This window comes from Toxorhynchites rutilus, chromosome 2, assembly GCF_029784135.1.
Source record: "Toxorhynchites rutilus septentrionalis strain SRP chromosome 2, ASM2978413v1, whole genome shotgun sequence".
NCBI classification, from domain to species: Eukaryota; Metazoa; Arthropoda; class Insecta; order Diptera; family Culicidae; genus Toxorhynchites; species Toxorhynchites rutilus.
Window position 1 is genome coordinate 311,027,060 of NC_073745.1, and position 18,504 is coordinate 311,045,563.

The window sequence follows — 18,504 nt, forward strand, 5'->3', positions numbered from 1 at the left end:
CATCCAAACGAAATCGAATAATAATTTTCATTCACATGTCAACAATTTAGAATTATTTCCGGAATTATGCCGATCAGATAGAGAGTAAATTGAACCACAAATACGGATGACTTATTTTGACCATTGTTTCGCGACAAGGCGAACGAATTTAAGAGTGTAAAAGTCGATTTCGATCGAATTGTAAAATCCGATCACTCATGTGCATATATGAATATTGAGTTCTACAAATCGGTGAAGAGTAATAAAAACATCCATGAAAAAAGGAAACAATATGGCTGTGTTTCAAACTTAGATTACCGATATAAATACTCCTCGATTGAATGACAACGATAAAATAACGCGATTCCAAACAGGCCGATTAATCAGCTCCATTGAAGTTAGCTGGCGTATCGCTGTTTTCCAATTTATGAACGAGACCAAGCTGTTATAAACTAAGCCATGTTGAAAATCACATGCAAGTATTTTCTAACAAGGAGACAGCAATAAATATTGATTTTCTATATTTAATTTTTTCTACTTTACGACAAACTTATATTACGTTTTTCAGTTGACGTTTAACTTTTAAGAGATCAAACATGTCAGTTACGTTAATGAAATACACCAAGAAACATCATATAACCTTTCGTTCAAATCATTTAATTCGTTTTTTATCGCTCGCATTCGATTTATTTTAAAGATCGTAAAAATATTCAAACACACTTACAATACATTAGTGTGTTTTATTCAACACCCAAAATATTCACTAGAAATAATTTATTTGGCAGAACAACGTTTGCCTGGTCAGCTAGTATGTATATATATATATATATATATATATATATATATATATATATATATATATATATATATATATATATATAATATATATATAATTTGATATATATATATATATATATATATATATATATATATAATTTGATATATATATATATATATATATATATATATATATATATATATATATATATATATATTAGGCTGTCAAAAAAGTCCTGTGTTATTTTTTTTGAATTTTCATTTGTTCATAAAATGAGTTACAATCATCTGTTTTAAGTCAAATCTGCGCCGTTTTGTTCGATGACTTGTTCCCAACGAGATGCCAACTTCATAATACCCCTGTTATAGAAGCTCGCTTCCTTATTGGCAAAAAACTCGGATAGCCAATTTTCACAGGCCTCTTTTGTGGCTAACTTCTGACTACCTAGCTCGTTCGCCATGGACAAAAACAGGTGGTAGTCACTTGGTGCAAGGTCCGGACTATACGGCGGATGCAAAAGAACCTCCCATCCGAGCTCCCGGAGCTTCTGGCGCGTCACCAAAGAAGTGTGTGGCCTGGCGTTGTCCTGATGGAAGACAATGCGGCCTCTGTTTATCAAAGATGGCCTCTTCTTCATGAGTGCTATCTTCAAGCGGTCCAGTTGTTGGCAGCTCATAATAGATTATTCCTTGACAATACCACCAAACACATAGCAGAACCTTCCTGGCCGTTAATGAGGGCTTGGCCACCGTCTGAGCCGCGGGCTCCGACCACGACCGTTTGCGCTTCACGTTGTCGTAAGTGACCCACTTTTCATCGCCAGTCACCATCCGCTTCAGAAACGGGTCGATTTTGTTGCGATTCAGCAGCGATTCACATGCGTCGATACGTTCAAAGATGTTTTTTTGCGTCAACGTGTGTGGCACCCATACATCGAGCTTCTTTGTGAATCCAATCTTCTTCCAATGGTTAATAATGGTGCAAACTCAACAAATGGTGCAAACAACAGGATGCTTTTGAATCCATCAAAGTGTTCGGTAATATCGTTCTCACGCAAGCGTTCGTCGATAATCTTCGAATATAAGCTGCATGGTGTTAAATTGGATCGTGTCAGTACCATTAAGGACCTCGGCGTTATGCTGGATTCGAAACTCACTTTTCGCGACCACGTATCCTATATCATCGCTAAAGCGTCCAGAACACTTGGATTTATCTTCCGCGTCACAAAGCGATTCAAGGACGTGCACTGTATCAAGACTCTCTATTGCTCGTTGGTTCGCTCGATTCTAGAGTATGCTTGTGTGGTGTAGTCGCCGTACTACCAGAATAGTGTTCATCGAATTGAGTCGATCCAGCGGAAACTCATCCGATTCGCACTACGCAATTACCATGGAATGACCCAATAAATCTTCCTAGCTACGAGGATCGATGCAAACTAATAGGGATTAACACATTAGTTTCACGGAGAAACGTTGCCAAAGCCCTATTTACTTCGGACTTAATTACCACTAGAATCGACTGTCCTGAGCTTCTCCGGTTAATCAACTTTAATGTTAATCGTCGTAACTTGCGTTCTCGTCATTTCTCTACATCTCCTCAACACGAACAAATTACGGATACCATGAACCTGTGACTAGTATGTGCCGTTTGTTTAACCGTTGTAGCTCCTGTTTTGACTGTCATCTTTCACGTTCGTCCCTCAAAAAATTGTATGTTATTGCTCTTACATAATTTGAAATTTCTTATGTATTAGTTTTAGTAGGCTTAGTGAAAAATAGTTTTAGTTTTAGTTTTTTATATCATACATTAGGGCATGTGTAGCCTGTTGTATTTGTGAATTAAATAAATAAAATAAATAAATAACGGTTTGATGATTTATCCCCAGCTCTTGGCCGATGCTACGGCTGCTACTATGCCGGTCTTTCTCGGCTAATTCAGCGATTTTGTCGCAATTTTCGACGACAGGCCTTCCGGAGCGTGGCGTATGTTGGACGACCTCTACACCAAACGAAAACGTTGAAACCATCGTTGTGCGGTGGAAATGGAAACTGTATCGGGTCCATAAACTGCACAAATTTTATTGGCAGCTTGAGACTCATTTTTGCTTTTGTCATAGTAGTACTGTAAAATATGTCGGATTTTCTTTTTATTTTGCTCCATATTTACGATACTATAACTCACGAACGACTTAACCGAACAAAACACTGTCAAGGTCTATATTATAGCGCGCAAAAATACCTTTCCAACAAGCTATAGTATGACTCGATACAATGAATACAACTAGAATTACGCGCTTACAACGACACCTCGGGGGGTCTCCGTAGCCACATTGGTTGCGCGTTCGCTTAGTAAGCGATCGATCGTGAGTTCATAACTCAGGGCCCTCATTGACCATCTTTGTGTTGTTACAGAATAGCTACGTCCACGCAACAATCATCAGCGATGGAGATCGATCCACGGTCGAAATAACATCGATTCATCCATACAACTGCTCTGCTCTGCCAGACACATCGGGCTACTGTTCTATAAATAACTCAACAATGATCAATCAACTGTCTCCGCTGTCCGGTGGTCCAACTGGATAATGGAAGAACAGAAAGAATAACTCTTACGCCTAAATGGCTACTGTGTGAATGTACCATATGTAATGGTATAGAAGGAATACTGGCGAATGGCAACTGTGTAATGTGCTAATTATAGATATGATAACCATGTGACATGTACACGATTAAAATTCGGCTCTGTTACAGCCAAAATGCTAATGAGCCTTAAATAGATAAATGGGATAAAAAAAACAACACCTCGCGGAAATACCGCAGGACTTTTTTGACAGCCTAATATAATCAGGCCAGGATGATCTTTCACAAAGCACCCTGCCCTTTTAGAGGCTCTTCAACGTCCCCAACCAGATTTTTTTTTGTTGGGGTTTTCATCTTCAGGATCAACTGATGCAAGGAGGTTCAGCATTTTCTCAAGGATTTCCTTGTCTTTTGGGATTTCTAACTATGCGTCTTCTTATATCCAGTTGGTTAATTTCGTTCGCAATGCTCTTCAGTCTTTCTCGCAATACGGATCGTTTGGTTTAGCTGGAAGGTGAAGTTGGAAGAAAATATGGTTCCATCACTCGTTCGTAGTTTCTCTAAACTGTAATGTGCCGAGAATTTATCGAGAACAAGAACGGCTTTGAGGATGGCGGCTTAAGGCAATATTCTAGTCTATTAATTTGAAAAAAATCAAAATTTTATTCCTTCATATTTCAGTAGATTAAGCATTTAAGAATATACCTTAGAAAAGATTTATCGAAAATCCTATTATTTACAGAGTTAGAGCCATTTTAGTTATGCGGCATCTAACCTGATACGGCCATAATAATGAATTTCAAACGCTTCTTCTTAAATAGCGGTAACGTTCCTAGAGGAACTTCGTCGTCTCAACGTAGTATTACTTGCGTCATTTTAACCCTTTCATTACGCCAGTGTGCTCCGCCGAAGTACTATCCCTGTACGGAGCACTGGGCCGAAAAGCATGCACATCGCGCTGGTGTGATCGAAGAGCAGTATGAATTTCATGTCGTCTAAAGACGACGCTCGTACGCACAGCTCGTCGCGCGGATGTCGTCTATAGACGACGTTCGTAACGAAAGGATTAATTAGTACTTAGTTGAGATTTCTATGCCAAATAACACGCCTTGAATGCATTCTGAGTGGCAAGCTCTAGAATACGCGTAACCACAGTGCAAGTCGGAGGAAATTTCTTTGACGAAAAATTCCCCCGACCAGAACGGGAATCGAACCCGAACCCCCGGCATGATAATGTGGGACGTTAACCACTCGGCCACGGGAGCCACCTCCAACGCGTTATTCTCGAAACTGTTTTTTTTTTTCAAACTGGCGTACACGATATCTCAAGTTCTACTGAACCGATTCATGTCGAATTTATATGGATACAATCTGCAGGCAACTCATTATCGCATGAACCTTAAAAAAAACAATATTTTATAAATTTAACTATTAAAAAAAATCGGGAATCGTAAGAAAAAACCATTTGAAACCGCATTTTGTTTATCAAACGGCCGCCATTTAGTCAAAAAAGATGCTTCTGACTTGTCCAAACTTCATGCGATAGCGGCATCTTTACTGATTCAGAATCTGTTCAATTTTTTTTGTTTCTGATAACCAGAAGGGCTGGAATCGTGTACACTATGGCACAACTTTTTTTTATCCTCCCACTTCTACTCTCTCTTTACTAATCTCGTTATGAATATTTTTACTCTGTTCAACTTTTTTTATTGTTGAATGACCGATGTTCAATTCCAAATGAAATTGAACTAAAAATGCAGATATTAAAAACTTGTATTTTTGATTCGAACGAAAGTTTGTATTCCGTTTGGGTTGGAGGAAATATGAGTTTTCCACAGCATTTTGGAATTCTTTGACTCAAGTTTAACTTTCGATTTTAGTAAGAGAAATCTTCGATAATTACCCAAAACTGAAAAACTATGAGTCGGTAGTGTCTTAGAAAGAGTTATAGAGTGTTGATGCCCAAACGTGAAAAAATATTTGTGGCTTCCTTCCACCTTCACCTTGATGTGTACTTAATTTATTATGTTTTATTATAACGATTTGAAATAAATTTGTTTACAGTTTTGAGCTGTTACGAACAAAACTGCTGCAAAAATATATACCGGAAATTCGAACAGCGTGAGACATCTTTCATTCACATCACACTTTCGAACCTCCGAAATGATTAGGCTGTCGCATTTCGCTTCCAGCAAAATCTTTATGTGTGATGTGTGATGTTGAATACTGGATATATGAAGCAAATCTGACGATTGGATAACTATACAAATAATCGAAATCCGTTAGCAGTAAGAGTGGCTATTAACTTTCAAACTATTTCATAAAAACATGACATGCTTCTGATTTAGCACGTTTCATGAAAGACGTAATATTACGTCGAAGGGTTACGAATCAGTTTGCGATCACGGTTATCAGTGAAACGAGAATTTCATTTCAAACTTCATTTATCTCCCTAATCCTAATGTCAATGTTTTTCATTTCTTTTTTTCGGAAATCATTTCTCATATATCACGGAAACAACACACCACCAAACACTCGACCAGAAACGGGTGCCGTGTTTACGCTGGGGAAATCATACTTAGCGGACACCATCGGAACGGTTCGGCACCGGCAGCTGCGACCACCAGCGCCACAGACGGCACAGCTCCAGAGCCAGACAGGCCAACAAAATGGTTCAGCATCCAGAGGACGACAAACAAGCTCATCAACCTCGTCGTCCGGAGCGATGGTAACACTCAGTCCCCAAACGGCAGCCCAGCGCCAGCAGCAGAGCTATTTTTTCATAAAAAACGACCCAGTGAGGAAAATTGTTTGCGGCCACAAACAGAGCGGCGTTATTTGCGGTAAGTATTATTCAGCAGCTGCAGCTGCATTGGGTGTTTGTTGATGGGATGGTTGGGCATGAAGGAATTTGCGATTCTGACCTGAAAAAGACTAGAGCGAGATGATTTGGGATCAGCTGCTAGTAGAAGGGATTTTTATGTTATATCATGAAGCGTTCCATGCAATTCACGGTAACTCAGCCGAATATGAAAATGGAATGTTCAGTAAAATGCTCGATCTGATTATTCGCGTAATTATGTTTGGCGATGGCCAATTTTGAAATTTGACAAAAAAAAAATACAGCATACAAGTTTTGTTAGGCCAATTTTCTATAAGCCACTGGACCAACAGCAGTCCTTGGATAGTGGATGAACTGAATATGAGCCAATGCCCTTCATTCGTTTCCCCATTCATGAAAGGTGCTCCCTTTGAACCATCCATCACTAAGGTGCCGGATAGGGATTGCTAACCAGTTTTACCGGTAATACCGGGTAATTTTTGATTACCGAATTACCGATAATTTTACAATCTATAACCGGTAATTTCAGTAATTTTCTTTTTTACACCATAAATAATATTCGCCTTTATGCCGCTTTGAAATATTACTCGAGAATCAAAATAAGATCGAAAAAACCAACTGACAGTGCTGCGCCGATTTTACGACCTCCGAGCTCCAGTTCAAAAATCGCTGCTCGATCTGAAAACGAGACACAGGATAAGCTTCAGCGATGAAGAACTATCAGCGATAAAGAAATTGGTAGATACCCTCGTACCAGTTCTGCTCGCAGTAGAACTGCTATGCCGGAAGACTGCACTCTTTATGAAACTGACATCGGATTGCAATTTATGCTAGAACAGCTATCGGAGCAACCATTAGAAATTTTGAAGCAGCTGCCTGAAGCCTTGATTGAAAGGATTGCAGAAAAACGTTTCGCAGATTTGTTCGCGTATATGAATAATCATTCTGCTCGTGGTCGTGACACAATTAATTATGACTTCGGTGTCTTCTATCGAACGTCAAGGACTGCATTAATCAAGGAGCCATTTGAAATCGTTCGTGACTTGATGAAATTTGACAAATATGGTATTGATTCAATAGCTGGACAACAGGAGAGAAGAAAAACCACTGGAAGATGCTGAAAAGTTGAGCGTACTGAAAATATCCACGATCTAACGGATACGCAAGGACTGCGTTGGAGTTCAACCCACATTTCGGCAGGGTATCCAACCGAATCGGCAGGACTGCATCGGCGATTAACGCTAATACTTTGGCGGGGCATCATCCAATCGGAATCCAGTCGGCAACCCCATCCAGCTATCGAACAACTGGTCCTTCGAACCGGATTCTCGAAGCGATCCAACGGAGGCTATTCCAAAGGAAATTCACCTGGCGCCATTGCAGTCAATACCCAATATAGGATACAATATCTTTCGATATTGTGGAAAATTCGCCATCTTCAATTTCACTACAATAATCCAAGGATCAATGAAGGAATTGATAATACCATACAAGGCATTGTTTTAACGAACAAATAGGTGAGCGCGGTTCCATTACATTACAAGAAAAATCCCATTTCTGCTCACGGTCCTTTTTTGTGGAATCAGGTTACGTTCCCAACGATAACAATAGTCATTGTTTCTGACTGTTATCATTTCATCTGGAAGAGAAATAAATCCAAGGAAAAGGTCGAAACATCAAATCCGTTCATCTCGTCGTTATCCTTCAACCATTGTTTAATCCAATGTTGAATTATTGTTCATGATTAAAAGGAATTTAAATTCATACAAAGGGCAATAAATCGGTATACCCAATTACTGAAGAACATCAATCTGTAGCACAATAAAGGCCATAAATCATACGCACAAATAGCCAGAAGAATACCGAATAGCCGCATTTGAATATCCTTAGATTGCCTTTTTGCCAGTATTCAATAGCGCGTAGAAATTCCCACTGCTTAATTGTCCACATCAATAAGAGCTTGCATTCTATTATATTTTAGGCCTGTTCTGATGAGAGCCACTGGTCAATAAGTATCACTGTAAAGCACTGTAAAGCAAACTCGTAATAAATCCATCGAACGTTACGCATCTCTCGTTTTTTATTTTGCAAAGGTTCCGCATCCATTGTCGCGTATTAAACCGCTCGCCGAACAGTGTCGATATTATTTTCATTTGTCGTGTCGAAACATGGTCCTTCGAACCGGATCCGCGTAATAACGTAGTTTTCTATCGATCAGTGAACAAAAACTTTTTCGAAGACGTGTATTATAAAGTGTCAAATATTCGTCTTGTTCACTCGACGTGACAAAATCCGCGTTCTCTGCGCCCCGCTGAGTGTCGAGAAATATAAGTGCTTCGGTAGAGTGGTTTAAACAATTTTATACACACGGGACATCCGTGAAACTATATAAAAAAATGTGTATCATTACAAACATATTGCGAGTTAATGAATAAACCAGAAAACCAGTGATCGCGAGTAGCATTATTTCGCGAACTTGTGTCGAATATTCACTCGTAGACTACGCGTTAACTCATTACTGTGGTGAAAAATCGCAGAGCAAAAAGTTATAGTGGAAAAAGAAAGAAATATTGGTAATACCGATTACCTTTGTGGAGTGAGAATAAATCCCGTCGGCATAAAACGCCTTACGCTGGTATCCCCATCGCTGATAATTGTCACCACTCATCGCTGTCGTCGCTTCTATCTTCTGTGCCGCAACGAAACAACGCACGCTAAAATCAGGTGGGTTCGTTCCAAATTTATTTAAAACGTAAGAACTGAATTCCGACGAATCTTTCTCCGATTCGAGCGCAATGCTCTCTGAAGAGCCCAAAGCGAGCAATGGTGCTGCTATTGCCCAAAGGCGGGCGGATAATATCGAAAGGTCGTTTCACAAAATTGGTGAATTCGTCAAAAATTTCAATTCGGAGAGAGATTCAGGACAGGTTTTGGTGAGGTTGGCTCGGTTGGAACAACTTTTTGTTGAATATCGAGAAGTAATTTTGGAGTTACAACTTCTATCTAAATCAGAGGAAGACTATGATAACTTACTCGATGAAATGGAGGAGCAGTACTTCGTTTACAAATCCATACTAACTACATATTCACCAACACAAGCAGGGCTGAGCACGATAAAAGGGAAAGAAGCATCTTTTAACCAAATGAAATACCCGGATCTCAAGTTACCTGATTATGGCGGTAAGCTTGAAGATTGGCAATCTTTTCACGATTCATTCCATACTGCGGTTCACTCAAGTAGTGAATTGAACGAAATTCAAAAATTTCAATATTTGAAAGGTTGTTTGAGGGGTGATGCCCTCCGAGTGATTGATTCAATTGCAGTTTCCTCGGAAAATTATTCCTTAGCTTGGAAAATTCTGAACAGTCGTTACGACAACAAGAGAATGCTAATAAAGTGTCACTTGAAAGCACTGTTTGACACACCCGCGATTCGTCGGGAGTCTCCCGAGTCCTTGCTTAGTTTAGTTGATAGCTTCGAACGCAACGTCTCAATTCTCAAGCGTCTTGGTGAACCGGCCGATCGTTGGAGCTCAATTCTCGTCTATCATTTGAGCCTCCGATTAGACAATCATACCCTACGTGAATGGGAACATTTCTCATCAAGAGATAGAGGAAACTCGGACAACGCACCGAATGATGGGATGCCATCATATGTCGATATGATCAAATTTTTACAAGATCACGCCCGCGTGCTCCAATCACTTTCTCCACAATTCAACGTTCATCATCAATCTCGATTTGTGGAAACAAATCCTAAGCCTAAGAAAACAACTCTCCACGTAGCAGAAACAACATCGTCAACCCATCACGGGTGTCAGTGCTGTGATCAAGCTCATTTTCTCGGGAACTGCAGTAAATTCATTAAACTATCGCCTCAGCAACGTTTAGATCTCGTGAAAATGCATCGTCTGTGCTTAAATTGTTTGAAAACAACAGCACATAGTTGCCAAAATTGTCCATCAGGAACCTGTCGAAAGTGCAACCGCAAACATAACACACTGCTCCATTTACCGCCTTGTACCTGTAGTAGATCAACTGATTACACCAAATAATTATCGAAAAAATCAATCGTTTCAAATTCCAACCAGCCAAACCTAACCTGGTCCTTCTCGATTATCGCACTCATCGCCATTAAACACTCTCACCTTTCGCGCTGATCAAATTCCGTCAGCTCATCTCGCAAATTCATCGTCAGATTTGGAACCTACCTCAAACCCACCTGATGCGTTAACAACACACGTGGAATCCCACAACAAAACAGTTCTTTTATGGACAGCTTTAGTCGACTTCAAAAATCAGAACGGAACGCGTTTTCAAGCGCGAATACTTCTCGACAGTGGATCGCAGTGCAATTTTATAACAGAAGCATTGCGGTACAAACTCAATCTCGATCGTATTCACACAACCACAGACGTGGCAGGAATTGGTTCTACAATCGCAAAAGTGAATTACTCTGCAACAGCGGTTATCTCGTCTCGTTTCTCGGCTTTTCAAAAGCGGCTCTCGTTCCTCGTATTGCCATCAATAACTAGAATGCTGCCTTCGAGCTCCGTGGATGTCACTGAGTGGAACATTCCTGTTCAAATTCGTCTAGCTGATCCTACATTCAACGTGCCCGGTCCCATCGATGCCATCGTAGGAAATGAATGTTTTGCAGATCTCCTACGTTATGGCAAAATCAGTCTCGGAAGCAATCTTCCGAGACTGATTTTGCCATAACGCCATAACAGTATTTGGGTGGATCGTTTCGGGCAAATGCACAGAAGTGCTTCAACGTGTGCCTCATCATTCGTTTCATTTAAGTCGTCTCGATAACCTAGATTTCTTAGTACGGAAAATGTGGGAGTTAGAATCCTGTTCTTCTAATGACAACTGGTCTCCGATGGAACGTGAGTGTGAACGCCACTTCCAGGAAAACATTTCACGCAATTCTCATGGCAGGTATATCGTGAAATTACCGAAGAAAATCGAATTGATCTCACAGATTCGAGACAATCGAATCACCGCTCAACGCCGTTTTTTATCGATAGAACGCAAGTTCGAATCGAATGAGGAACTTAAACGTCAATATCATGATTTCATTGAAGAATATATAGCGATGGGACATATGAGAGAGGTGTCATCCACGGAAATAATACAATCACCACAATATTTCTTGCCGCATCACGCAATTTTGCGGCCCGAAAGTTCTACAACAAAATTACGCGTCGTTTTTGACGCGTCATCAAAATCCCAATCCGGAATCTCGCTGAATGACGTGCTTCTAAGTGGTCCGACAATCCAGGATTCGCTGATTTCCATAATTATGCGTTATCGTATGCACGCGTTCGTAGTTAGCGCTGATATTGCCAAGATGTACAGGCAGATATTGGTTCATCCGACGGATCAACCGTTGCAGAGAATTTATTGGCGTGACACACGAGATTTTCCGCTCCGAATTTACCAACTTCAAACTCTCACTTATGGGACAAATAGCGCCTCATTTCTCGCCACGAGAGTCCTACAGCAACTTTCACATGATGAAGGGGCAAAGTTTCCCCTTGCTGTTCCCGTACTCCAGAAAGATTTTTATATGGACGACATGCTCACCGGCTCCCACGATATCAGTAAATTGAAAGAAATCTGCACCCAAGTAGTTGGCGTTCTTGAAACAGCGGGACTTCCGCTTCGGAAATTCTCATCGAATTCTCAGGAAATATTGAACATGTTTCCCGATCAACTTAAAGAAACTAAAACTCTATTAGAATTCGATACACATTCTCAAATAAAAACTTTGGGACTTCTTTGGGAACCGCACACTGACGTGATCAAATATAAAGTGCCAAGGTGGGCTCCAATTCAATCGTACACGAAACGATCTATTTTGTCTCAAATGTCCAGCTTATTTGACCCACTTGGTATGCTCGGTCCAGTAATTGTCAAGGCTAAGATGTTCATCCAAATGTTATGGAAAGAAGAGTTCTCTTGGGATCAGCCTCTGCCCAATGTTTATTGTGAAATTTGGAAAGAGTATCAATTACAAATGCCAGAATTGAATAAAATTTGGATACCACGCTTCGTCCTCCCGTTTGAAAAGACCAAAATTGTCGAACTGCATGGTTTCTGCGATGCATCGGAGCAAGCATACGGTGCTTGTTTGTACATCCGTTCCCTTGATTCGAATGGGAACGGAACAGTTCGCCTACTTGCAGCAAAGTCACGAATAGCACCACTGGAAGTAAAATCTATCCCTCGGCTCGAGCTTTGCGCCGCACTTCTCCTCGTACAACTTTTGCAAACAGTAACGAGCAGTATCGGTCATAAGGAAGGTAAAATATTCTTGTGGACAGACTCAACCGTCGCCCTATATTGGATCGCCGGCACTCCATCGACGTGGAAAACTTTTGTGGCGAATAGGGTGGCCGAAATCCAGCGGCTTGCGATAAATGCTATTTGGAGACACGTGCCAAGTCTCGAAAATCCCGCGGACCTCATCTCGAGAGGTGTCAATGCATCGTCTCTCGTCAATAACTTATTGTGGTGGAATGGCCCCGATTGGCTGGCGTCAACGGATCAGCCGTGGCCTGATAACATCACACTATCCTCTTGCCATACGTTGTCGGAAGAATGTGTCGAAATCCGTAAAACCGCTTTACACATTACAACTACGAGCTGTGATATCTTCGAACGTTATTCCTCCTACACGAAACTACTACGTGTAGCATCTCTCTGTCGACGTTTCGCAAAAAATTCAACTCCAGGTTGTACACCTCGGTTTGGCCCAATATCGTCCACAGAAGTTCACCAAACATTGCTGGCGCTCGTGCGAATAGTGCAACAGGAGCACTTCGCTGTCGAAATAGATAGACTTGCGAAAGCAAAGCAAATTCCTCGTTCATCTCGCCTCCGCTTTCTCAATCCGGAGCTCAGGGATGGTCTCATCCGAGTCGGTGGCCGGCTAAAATATGCGGCGGTTCCAGAAAATCATAAAAATCCGCTTGTCCTGCCAGAAAATCACCAATTAACGTTGCTTATCGCCAATGCAGTACATCGAAGAACTTTACACAGCGGTCCTCAACTCCTGTTAGCAGTTATGCGCCACGAATTTTGGCCGCTTAGTGGCAGAAACTTAGCAAGAAAGGTGGTGCATAATTGCGTTATATGCACGAAGGCTAAACCTCGCAATATGGAGCAACTTATGGGTCAGCTACCGTCGGAAAGAATTAACCGCGCTTATCCATTTCAACACGTCGGGGTGGATTTTGCAGGCCCAGTGTATATCAAACCATCCAATCGCAAGGGCGCTCCAGTCAAGGCATATGTGGCAGTCTTCGTATGCCTCACCGTCAAAGCAACACACCTTGAACTGGTCACCGATCTCACTTCTGCCGCATTCATTGCGGCCCTACGTCGATTCATTGCACGCCGTGGGCTTCCGAGCGCAATATATTGTGACAACGCTACTAACTTCACAGCCGCTCAAAGGGAGCTCAAGGAACTTCGCCAGTTGTTATTGTCGCAACATCATAAGAACGCCATACATCTCGAAGCAGCTAGTCTGAAAATTGAATTTCACTTCATCCCTCCCCGCGCACCAACTTTCGGTGGCCTCTGGGAAGCGTGTGTGAAATCATTCAAACACCACATGAGAAGAATCGTCGGCAACAGCCTACTGTCCGTAGAAGCGTTCTCAACAGTTTTGGCACAAATCGAAGCCTGCCTAAATTCTCGACCGATAACCCCACTGTCGCCCGACCCGAGAGACCTACAGGCATTAACCCCAGGACATTTCCTTATTGGACGTCCTCTGCTGGCTGTGCCTGAGCCAGATCTCGCTGAAATACCCGAGAACCGGCTAGATTTATGGCAGAAGATCCAATCGATGGTACAGCACTTTTGGAAGCGATGGCAAAATGAATATTTGTCCACTTTGCAATTACGTTACAAATGGACGACATCAAATCAAAATCTTCTTGTTGGTGCCATCGTGCTAATCCGCGAAGAAAATCTACCTGTAGGAAAATGGTCTATGGGAAGAGTAGTGGAAATCCATCCAGGCGAAGACGGTCTCGTTCGAGTCGCTACAGTCAAACTACCGAACAATCAGAAGCCGATGAAGCGGCCTATCACCAAGCTATGCCTTCTCCCGATTCAGGTGGATGCAGCTGTCATCGAAGGAAGTTCGTCGCCTTCCCGTTGTGATGGTGAAAATTGAAAATTTAAATTTAAGAGAAGAATTTTGAAAAATAGTTTTTCAAGGTGGCCGGTATGTTTAATCCAATGTTGAATTATTGTTCATGATTAAAAGGAGTTTAAATTCATACAAAGGGCAATAAATCGGTATACCCAATTACTGAAGAACATCAATCTGTAGCACAATGAAGGCCATAAATCATACGCACAAATAGCCAGAAGAATTCCGAATAGCCGCATTTGAATATCCTTAGATTGCCTTTTTGCCAGTATTCAATAGCGCGTAGAAATTCCCACTGCTTAATTGTCCACATCAATAAGAGCTTGCATTCTATTATATTTTAGGCCTGTTCTGCTGAGAGCCACTGGTCAATAAGTATCCCTGTAAAGCACTGTAAAGCACACTCGTAATAAATCCATCGAACGTTACGCATCTCTCGTTTTTTATTTTGCAAAGGTTCCGCATCCATTGTCGCGTATTAAACCGCTCGCCGAACAGTGTCGATATTATTTTCATTTGTCGTGTCGAAACAACCATCGTTATACCAATCGGTGGTCCATCCAGTAGAACTATTCGGAATAGATTCCTATTTTTCGAAATTGTACGAGGAGCATCTTTAAAGAAAAATAAGGCTCGATTCAAGAGCTAATAGGTAATTAGCTTTCCAAACACCTTATATCGTTAAGCTTTGCTACTTTGGTCTCATTTTTCGAGGGAACACAACATGCCGTCTACGTCGAGAGCAAAGTCTAATGGGCGCTGCAGACGAAGCTGAAAGGACTTCAAACATCGTTCAACAATATGTACAGCTTCATGGAACAATACACCGAAGACACTAGACACTCCGAAGTTGCAGTTCGACTGGATAGGCTGGACAATCTCTGGGTCGAAATGACCGAAGCTATTGACGACGTAGAATCTCACGAAGACATGACCGACGAGGAAGAACTATTCGTTAAAGAACGAGTTGATTTCGAAAACCGCTATTTCAAGTTGAAATCGTTTCTCTTGGAAAAGACGAAGCAGGACTCAGACGTAAATACGCTCAACCAAACGACTCGCTCTCTTGACAATACTCTCTCTGGATCAAATCCGCATGTTCGTTTACCGCAGATCATTCTCCCAAAATTTAACGGCCAGCTAGACGAATGGCTTTCGTTCCGTGATCTGTATATCTCGTTGATACACGATCAAACAGATCTTCCCGACGTGGAGAAATTCCACTACCTTCGAAGTCAACTTGAAGGTGAAGCTTTGGCGGTTATTGACTCGCTTCCTCTTACCAGGGCGAATTATGCGGTAGCATGGGAACTCCTAACGAAGCGTTATTCGAACTCAAAGCTCCTTCGAAAACAACAGGTTCAGGCTCTTTTTGATTTGCCAAGCATCAAGAAGGAGTCTGCAAGTGATTTACATTCACTTCTCGATTCATTCGACAAAATAGTCAAAACGCTAGATCAAGAATTGATTACAAGGATCTACTATTATTGCACATTTTAAGCTCACGGTTGGATAGTACGACTAGACGAAGTTGGGAGGAATTCTCTTCCAACAAAGAAGTAGATACTCTGAAAGATCTGGTCGAATTTTTGCAACGGCGAATTAGAATTCTCGAATCACTACCTGGCAGGTTCAGTGAACCAAAGACTGATCACGTTATACTGAAGTACCCAAGAAAGGTTATACCAATGAAAGCTTGCAATACTATGGTGCGCCCATCTAGCCAACTGAAATGCGTAGTGTGCTCGAATAATCATCTACTGTACCAATGCCCTCAATTTCTGAAATTGAGTATATCGGAGAGGGATAACATTCTGAAATCCAATGCATTGTGCCGAAATTGTTTTCGGCGTGGACATCACGCGAAGGAATGTAATTCCAGATATACGTGCAAGCAGTGTAAATCAAAACATCACACCCTCGTGTGCTTCAAAGCGAAGGCCGAAGAGAAACCAATTTATCACACCGAAGTCGAATCAACACCGATGAACCCGAGTGACGTTAACGAAAATCCAGTTAATACGAAGGTTATCAACCTAGCATCCAGATATTCGTGAAAACAACTCAAAGAGATCACGTGGGTCGATATACTGTATCCTTACCAAAATCAGAGCTAATTGGCAAGCTAGGTGACTCAAAGCAAATCGCCGAGAGAAGACTAATACAATTAGAAAGAAGACTAAATCGAGATGCAAGTCTAAAAGGGGAATATAGTGCATTCGTTGAAGAATACGCAGCATTGGGTCACATGCAGTTGGTTTCAGTTGATGATGATGGCCTATCCTTGAATGATTGTTTGTTGGCTGGCCCGACAATACAAGATGATCTCCGTTCCATTATTTTGCGCTGTCGAACACGTCAGGTTATGCTCGTTGCAGACATCGAGAAAATGTTCCGGCAAGTGAACGTTTGGCCAGATGATCGACGATTCCAATCCATATTATGGCGTACTTCTCCAGATCAACCACTGAAAACCTACGAACTGACTACTATCACCTACGGAACCAAACCTGCGCCGTTTTTAGCAACGAGAGCTCTGGTACAGCTCGCTCTAGATGAAGCTGAAGCTTATCCATTAGCATCAAAGGCCGTTTTGGAAGATTTTTATGTAGATGATACCATCACGGGAGCAGATGATCCTGATAGTGCCAAGAGATCAAGGATACAATTGCAACAAATGTTATTGAAGGGCGGTTTCAAACTACGAAAATTTGCCTCTAATTTTCCAACAACTCTAGACGGATTACCCAAGGAAGACCTCGCTATTCAATGCGATGAAATTAATTTGGACCCACAATCTACTGTTAAGACGCTGAGATTAATTTGGATGCCTGGCAAGGATGTTTTTCGATACCGATTTGAAGTGAACTCACCACCAACTGATATGCAGTACACCAAGCGCAAAATATTATCAATAATTGCCAGTCTTTTCGACGAGTCTCGTCTTTTCTCCCACCAAGGATCGAAAACGAATGGATGCAATTCCAACAACACATTCCACTACTAAATGATTTACGCGTGGAGCGGATCATCAGTCTGCCAAGGCCTGTTTCCATGCAAATACATATGTTCTCAGATGCCTCTGAGAAAGCCTTCGGATCGTGTGCATACCTCAGAACTGCAGATGCTAATGGGGCAGTGAAAGTAGCTTTGATGTCCTCGAAAACCCAATCCATCCCGCGATTGGAATTGTGCGGTGCACTACTGTCAGCCGAGCTGTTTGAAAGGGTGGCTAAATCAATCAAATTATCCACAGAGGTATTTTTCTGGACAGATTCGAGTACAGTATTACGATGGTTACAACAACCTCCTTCCACGTGGACAACTTTCGTTGCCAACCGTGTCTCGAAGGTGCAAGCAATAACGAATAAATACACCTGGAACTACGTACCTGGAGAGCATAACCCAGCGGATCTCGTGTCCAGTGGAATATTACCAACCTATATAATCAACAACCAGTTGTCGATCTGGCGATCTGGCGTAGTGGTAACATCCATGCCTCTCACGCTAAAGATCACGAGTTCAATTCTCACTCACGACATTCTTCCAAAAATGGAAGTAAAAGTGACGAACCAGCCAAATTGAGTTGAAAATCACTATAATACAGATAAAAAAAAAAAAACAACCAGTTGTGGTGGGAAGGTCCAGAATGGTTGAGAAAGGATAGAGAGAACTGGCCGGAACAGAATTTTCATTCATGTTCTGATGAACTTGAAAAACGACATACGGTATTCAAAATTGATAAAAAGCGGGAGCAGAACTTCGTTGAGTGGTATTTATCACGTTTTTCAAATTATACTTCTATGACTCGAATAACAGCATACTGGAATCGGTACTTCAATAAGCTTCGAAAATCACAGAGAGATCTACTACCAGTCGGAGCATTGACTACCAATGAGTTGCTAAATGCGGAAGCAAAAATTATTAAATTGGTTCAAATAGACACCTTCAAAGATGAACTCAGCACGTTATTACATGACAAAGGAGTGGCGAAATCGTCACCTTTACGATGGTTTAACCCATACATAGCACATGACGGTCTGCTCAGAGTGGGAGGGAGAATTGGTCAATCGAAAGAATCTGAGCGTACAAAACACCCGATAGTTCTTCCTGCGCGACATCCATTCACCAAAATGTTACTGCGGTATTA

At 41.5% G+C, this 18,504-nt stretch overlaps 2 protein-coding genes across 2 annotated transcripts in view; one reads left to right on the top strand and one right to left on the bottom strand.

The window, feature by feature from the left end:
- The window catches only part of LOC129764514 (HIV Tat-specific factor 1 homolog), a 214,582-nt gene that overhangs the window by 179,526 nt on the left and 16,552 nt on the right, over nucleotides 1-18,504 (bottom strand). The gene's annotated exons all lie outside the window — the stretch shown is intronic.
- The window catches only part of LOC129764513 (X-linked retinitis pigmentosa GTPase regulator), a 28,912-nt gene continuing 16,206 nt past the window's right edge, over nucleotides 5,799-18,504 (top strand). The window contains exon 1 of the mRNA XM_055763670.1: nucleotides 5,799-6,179. Within this exon, the coding sequence (XP_055619645.1) occupies nucleotides 5,804-6,179 (376 nt within the window). The 5' untranslated portion in view covers nucleotides 5,799-5,803. The remainder of the gene's footprint in view (nucleotides 6,180-18,504) is intronic.